Raw genomic sequence first — 6,674 nt, forward strand, 5'->3', positions numbered from 1 at the left:
TCTTGACATCTGAAGTTGTAAATGCCATAAAGAAACTGAAATGTAAAAAGTCTCCTGGCAGCGATGGTATACAAGCTGAACTTCTGAAAGAGCTTGGTGAAACTGCGATAAAGGCGCTATGTACATACATACATAATATGTGCAACAAGATCTGGGTAAACGGAGTATGGCCTAAAGATTGGGTCAATTCAACATTCATTCCCTTACACAAGAAAGGATCTACAAAAAAATGCGAGAATTACAGGACCTTAGCCTTAATATCGCACTCTTGTAAAGTATTGCTGTATATAATTAAAGATCGTTTGAGCAGTTATGAACCTTGGATGGCAAATACCGAACGAACAAGCAGGGTTTGTAAAAGGCTTTGGGAAAAGGGACGAGGGAACAAATACTGAATATAACAGTTGGGCTAAAAATTTCGTAGGCTAGCATAGAAAAAAATCTTTCTTTTGTTAGAATTTGATTTTATTATTCAATATAGTTGCCGTCGAGGGCGATATAACGATTATAGCATACAATTTTTCATACAATTTTTCGATACCATTTTTATAGTACGATTTGTCTTTAGCCTCAAAATAGGCTTCAGTTTCGGCGATTACCTCTTCATTGGCGCAAAATTTCTGTCCACCGAGCATCCTCTTGAGGTCTGAGAACAGGAAAAAGTCGCTGGGGGCCAGATCTGGAGAATACGGTGGATGCAGAAGCCCAATTCATGCAACTTTGCCATCATTTTCATTGATTTGTGATACGGTACATTGTCTTGATGAAACAACACTTTCTTCTACTTCAAATGGGGCCGTTTTTCCGCGATTTCGTCCTTCAAACGCTCCAATAATGCTACGTAATAGTCGCTGTTATGGTTTTTCTCTTTTTAAGATAGTCGATGCATATTATACCATGCGCATCCTGATGCGCATGGTATAATTTTCAATACTGATGCGATATGGCAATACTGATGCGATAACCTTGCCAGCCGACTTTTGCGTCTTTCCACGCTTTGGAGTCACTTCATCACGTGCAGTCCACTCGGCTGACTGTCGATTGGACTCCGGTGCGAAATGATGGAGCCATGTTTCATCCATTGTCATATATCGACGCAAAAATTCGGGTTTATTGCGATTGAACAGCTCCAAACACTGCTCAGAATCATCAATTCGTTGTTGTTTTTGGTCGATTGTGAGCTCGCGCGGCACCCACTTTGAACAGAGCTTTCGCATACCCAAATATTCATTCACGATATGTCCAACACGTTCCTTTGATATCTTTAGGGTCTGAGCTATCTCAATCAACTTCATTTTACGGTTATCCAAAATTATTTTGTGGACTTTTTTGATGTTTTTCTTCGGTAAAAGCCTCTTTGGGGAGTCCACTTCGTGCATCGTTTAAACTTAGCAAACCACTTCTCAACGGTTGATTTTCCTGATGCCAAGTCCGAATAATGTTTACCAAGCCAAGCGTTGGCTTCAACAGTATTTTTTTTTCGCCAAAAAGCAATGCTTTATTAACACACGAAATTCCTTTTATCCATTTTTTCAAACTAATAAAAGTTGCTTCACTCAAAATGCTATAACTCACAAACTAATAGTACGACAGGTGTCAAATTTATACACGTGTCTTTTGAAGATTAGGGCTAACTAAAAATCATATGGATTTAATACTAGTAGCGCCATCTATGTGTCAGCCTACGAACTTTTCAGGCCACCTATTACGTCAGCTTATTGAAAAATGTCGGGATTTTCAAACTCCAGCCGTTCTTTGTTTTATAGACTATAAAAAAGCTTTTGACTTTGTGAAATGGGACTAACTTGTATAATGATAACAATTCCATAGTTCGAATCAATTCGCTAAACTCGACAAATTTAATATACATATATGGAGATTATATAATGCGTAGAGCACTGGATGGTTGGAAGGGTGGAGTGTCCATTGGTGGAAAAAAACTATCCAATCTTTGGTATGCGGATGACACAACGCTCATAGCTAATAATCACGAAGAAATGGCCGAACTGATCCGTCGTGTTGAGACAGAGTAATGTTAATGTAATTTTGACCTCCAGATAAACCGCCCCAAAACAAAAATTATGATAATTGACCGTCACCAACAGCTGCAAAACAACAACTCAGCTTTAAACGGTATATCCAACAACGGCGACAGCGAATTGGAAATACGGCGCCGGATTATAATAACAAAATCGGCAATGTCACAACTAACGAAGATTTGGAAGAATAGAGCCATTACAACTGCTGTCAAAATCCGTCTCGTGAAGAGTCTCGTTTTTTCTGTCTGCCTTTATGGAGTCGAAACGTGGACCATGAAGGCGACGGATAGACGGAGAATCGATGCCTTCGAGATGTGGTCCTGGAGACGGCTATTGCGCGTGCCTTGGACCGACAAACGCACAAATGTGTCTATTCTTGAAGAATTAAAAGTCAAGGATAGACTGTCAACAATATGCCTGAAACGTATATTGCAGTTCTTCGGCCACATTGCACGAAGAGGTGAGGAGAGCCTGGAGCGGTTGGTTGTGGTTGGTAGCGTCGAAGGCAGAAGAGCCAGAGGCAGATCCCCCGCATTACCCTGGACTGACCAAGTCTCTGCAGCGACGGGAGCTTCCATGGTAGTAAGTCTTCGCCTGGCCGAATTTAGAACTGAATGGAGGCAGCTGGTTGACCGGACATCATAGTCACGATCCTCAGTGATGAGGGAACCAACCGACAGCAATATAACTTTTCTTTGTACATACGAGTAGTATGACAAAATGTCAATATTGTACACAAAACCTAAAATATTAAAATTTGGCAATATATAAAAATGGATGTCTGATAAATATAATAATAAAATTAAGCTAACTTTTCTTTGTACATACGAGTAGTATGACAAAATGTCAATATTGTACACAAAACTTAAAATATTAAAATTTGACAATATATAAAAATGGATGTCTGATAAATATAATAATAAAATTTAGCTAACTTTTCTTTGTACATACGAGTAGTATGACAAAATGTCAATATTGTACACAAAACCTAAAATATTAAAATTTGGCAATACATATATAAAAATGGATATAAGACGATAAATAATAAACTTAAACTAACTTTTCGTATGTTAAAATTACGTATGGCAAAATATCAAAATTACACAAAAACTTTTAACTTTTCTTTTTACATACACGTAAACTGACAAAACGTCAAAATTTATACCCAACAACTAATATAATTTGAATAAACGTAAAAACGGCATTAGCCACATACATACATATGTATATTATATGCAATAAAAAGTTCCATTTACAATTGAGTGAAAATGGATGTTTTATAAAAGTAAAATTAATATAAATTTAAGTAAAAAATTGTACCCATCACCAATTTGACAAACCGTAAAAATACATCAACCATTTTTATATTCTATTATTAACAAAACAAAAATTATTATTAAAAAAATAAGAATAAACCAAAATACTAAAATTAAAAAAAGTACTATTCTTATTTGTTATTTCAATTAATAATATATATATTACTACTATTAGTTACTGTTGTCATTGAATCAGTTACAGCGATATATCGTAACTAACAACGTATCAATATATTTATTATAAAGCAAATGAATTAAAGTAACTAACGACTCTTGATGTGTGCACCTTGTTTTGGTTTGGAGAAGGAATTTGACTGCGAAGAATTTTCAATTGGCTGTAAATATAAAAAAAAATCAAAAATTAGGAACAAAAGAAATTTAGAAAAATATATGTTACAATCATAATGTATAAAGAAAACAAAAGAATATATGAAAAAAACTAAAAACATACCTTTAATAGTGGAGGGACGTTGAAATTGAATCTGGCGACAGATTCTTTTCTGGGTGTGGCAGCAATCGCAGTCAATGGTGTAATAGCAATAGGAAGGGATTTCATCTCCTATAAAAAACAATAATGATCATAATTAGTATACATATGTTCATAATGAAATGGATGTATGTACATTAAGCAACTAGAAACTCACCTTAATGATATTCTCGACGTTGTAAAAAACACCGCAAGGATCCAATGCACTCTGTAGACAAAATAAAAAATATAATTAATAAACAGTAATATTACAATAGGAAATGTGAGGGATTAGTTAGAAAAAGATTAATTTCCTAATAAAACTCTATTAATTCCTCAATAAACTTAATAGTTCACATACAAGGGGGTTCACGGGGGGTAAATAATTGTATATGAATTCCTGGACATCTAAACATTTGTCAACATGGTATTCTGAATAGAGTACTATTTTTTCGATATCAAGAAATGATCGACCCGTTTATATATTATGTAATATGAATATACGAAAATGTACACATAAAAATATAGTTACAGGAGACGTCTTATCATTATGAAATAAAATAAAAAAAATAAAATAAAATTATACAATTTGGTAGGTGGAGCCCTGTTATGTACCCCCACAGGCATCCCTTCGTGAAACTTTCAGAGAAAAATTCAAAATTGAAAATGAAAAATATTCTAAATGAATGCATGTATAAATAGATAATTTTGAGAGGCAGAAAACAACCAAAAATTAAATGACGCTCACCTTGCCATAATGTTGGGGTCTTTGGCGTGACCGTCCATTCTGCGAGGAAGTGTAATGAGGCTTCTTGAATTCTGGAGCTGGGCTAGCAGGCTCGCCATATACGCCGATAGAAGATTTGGGATCGTCGAGTAGGTGTTTAACAGTATTGAATACACCTAATTTGCTCTGTATTTGCTGGGCTTCGCGGTCCGGGTTTACCTAAGACAAAAAAAAAAGTTACATTACATTTATTCGCATATTTATATATGTATATTTAACAATATCAAAAGGTAAAAAAATATACTCACTTTAACTGGCGGCCTAAACATGGGCACGCATTCCGACAGAATATCTCGCTGAACACTGTGAAAGAAAAGAAAAAATAGGATTTAGTAAACCGTGAAAATATCAACATACAAATATGATGAAACAAGATTATAAAAATAATACTACATATATGTACATGTGAGGTTGTGTAATGGGACTGAATGGAAATTAAGATGACTTTCTGCTATTCAAGCATTTTGATCTTGTATCAAGATCAAAAAGCAATATTATTAAGCAGTGTTTTTATAAGCAATAAGCATTCGATAATATCTTATCTTATCAGAAAGAGATGTTGGAACGGAATAATGATGAAGATGGAAGTGTAATAGTGTGCGCATATCAAAAATCTCAATGGTAATATCCAAGGTTGACTAATAAAAATAAATCATTAGTACCTAAATTACAAGTCCAATATCCAGCTTAGCTGTCAGCAGTCTCATAGTGTCCAGTAGTAAAGAGGTCGCAAAATCTATTCTCCTATACCTAAATGATAAACGATCCTTTTAAATTCAATTTCCTAATACTAACTATATTAAAATAAAAAAAAGAAAGAAAGAAAAAAGACAATAGCTTACAATATAGCATAAATATTTTCCGCCGGAATTCGTGGTTTTTCGGACTTGCGCGAATCTTTTCTGAGCCACTCGCACCAATAATCTCCAGGCCTACATCCTTTGAGTAAATATTCGGAAGTGCTGACGCTGAAATTACGTATATCAGCAGGACGACCAGGACGGTCATACAGAATATTCGGATCTTCAAGTTTTTGGGGGGCGATTTGTAATGACTTTTTCGGCTGTGTCTGCTGCAATCTGCAAATTGGTGCACCATTTCTAGGGCGAGGTATTTCCAAAGAAGATATCCCATTACAACTTCTCTTTGCTGGATTTTCTTGGATTTCACTTGGATTTATGTGACGTTTAACTGGCTTCTGGTGAGACTCAATCTGACTCTCGAAAGGCTTTTGTTGTCTTGTTGTCTGCCCAAGTCGGTCTAAATGCCCCCGTTGTTCAACAGGCCTATGTTGCTCGATGGGTCTCTTTGGATCTAGAGGTCTCCGCTGATGCCTAATTTGGTATTCTAAAGGCTTAACTTCATGTCGCTGTCCATTAAGCGGACGTTCGAAAGGTCTCTGTTGTTCAGACCGTTTTCTCAATCTGACATCTTCCCCATCAAGTCTCGTCATCTTAAATCTGTATTGCATCAACTCGCTCAATGGTTTTATCCCCTCAATTAGGAGCATGCGGTATTCATTGGGAAATGTCACCATCTGTTTGTCCAAAGGATTCCGCACCAAAATTTGACATCTCTCGGCGATGAGTGTGCGAGGTTCGCTATTGTGACCGCATGGTGGCGCCACATTCGATACATTTCCATACCCCATTTTTATAGTAAATTTATATATATATATAGCGAGAGTAGCGAAATAAATTATTTGCAAGTAGCACAATTTAACTTACACGAATTGAAACGTAAAACTATCAGAGAAAAACCTTAAAAACACGCGGTCAGCGATTGTGCTATGAAAGGACACGTCACACGTCGGGATTCACAGCTTCCTACTTCCTTCAGATACGAAGCAGTTTAAGGAACACAGGAAAGCAGGAAGAGTCACAAGTACACAATTGGGTTTTGAATTAAAACGTGAAACTATCAATAATAAAAACCTCAAAAAACACGTGGTCAGCGATTTTCAGATATAAGAAGGCGACACACATCAAGTTTCACAGCTTTTTACTTCCTTGCGATACAATAATAGTTTAAGGAAGACAGCAGCTTGAAGCAAAATGAACCACAAA

General features: G+C 35.9%; 1 protein-coding gene across 1 annotated transcript; it reads right to left on the minus strand.

Annotated features, from left to right (window-relative positions):
* Positions 1 to 454: 454 nt before the first annotated feature.
* Positions 455 to 6,347, minus strand: LOC143918137 (uncharacterized). Its single transcript, XM_077439854.1, has 7 exons — positions 5,271 to 6,347; positions 4,857 to 4,911; positions 4,570 to 4,767; positions 4,000 to 4,050; positions 3,807 to 3,914; positions 3,624 to 3,690; positions 455 to 2,781 (listed from the first exon to the last, which is right to left on the minus strand). The coding sequence occupies exons 2-7, from the start codon at positions 4,875 to 4,877 to the stop codon at positions 2,291 to 2,293; spliced, it is 936 nt and encodes a 311-aa protein (XP_077295980.1). The 5' UTR covers positions 4,878 to 4,911; positions 5,271 to 6,347; the 3' UTR covers positions 455 to 2,290.
* Positions 6,348 to 6,674: the final 327 nt, after the last annotated feature.

The sequence above is a fragment of the Arctopsyche grandis genome, chromosome 10 (genome assembly GCF_051622035.1).
Source record: "Arctopsyche grandis isolate Sample6627 chromosome 10, ASM5162203v2, whole genome shotgun sequence".
NCBI classification, from domain to species: domain Eukaryota; kingdom Metazoa; phylum Arthropoda; class Insecta; order Trichoptera; family Hydropsychidae; genus Arctopsyche; species Arctopsyche grandis.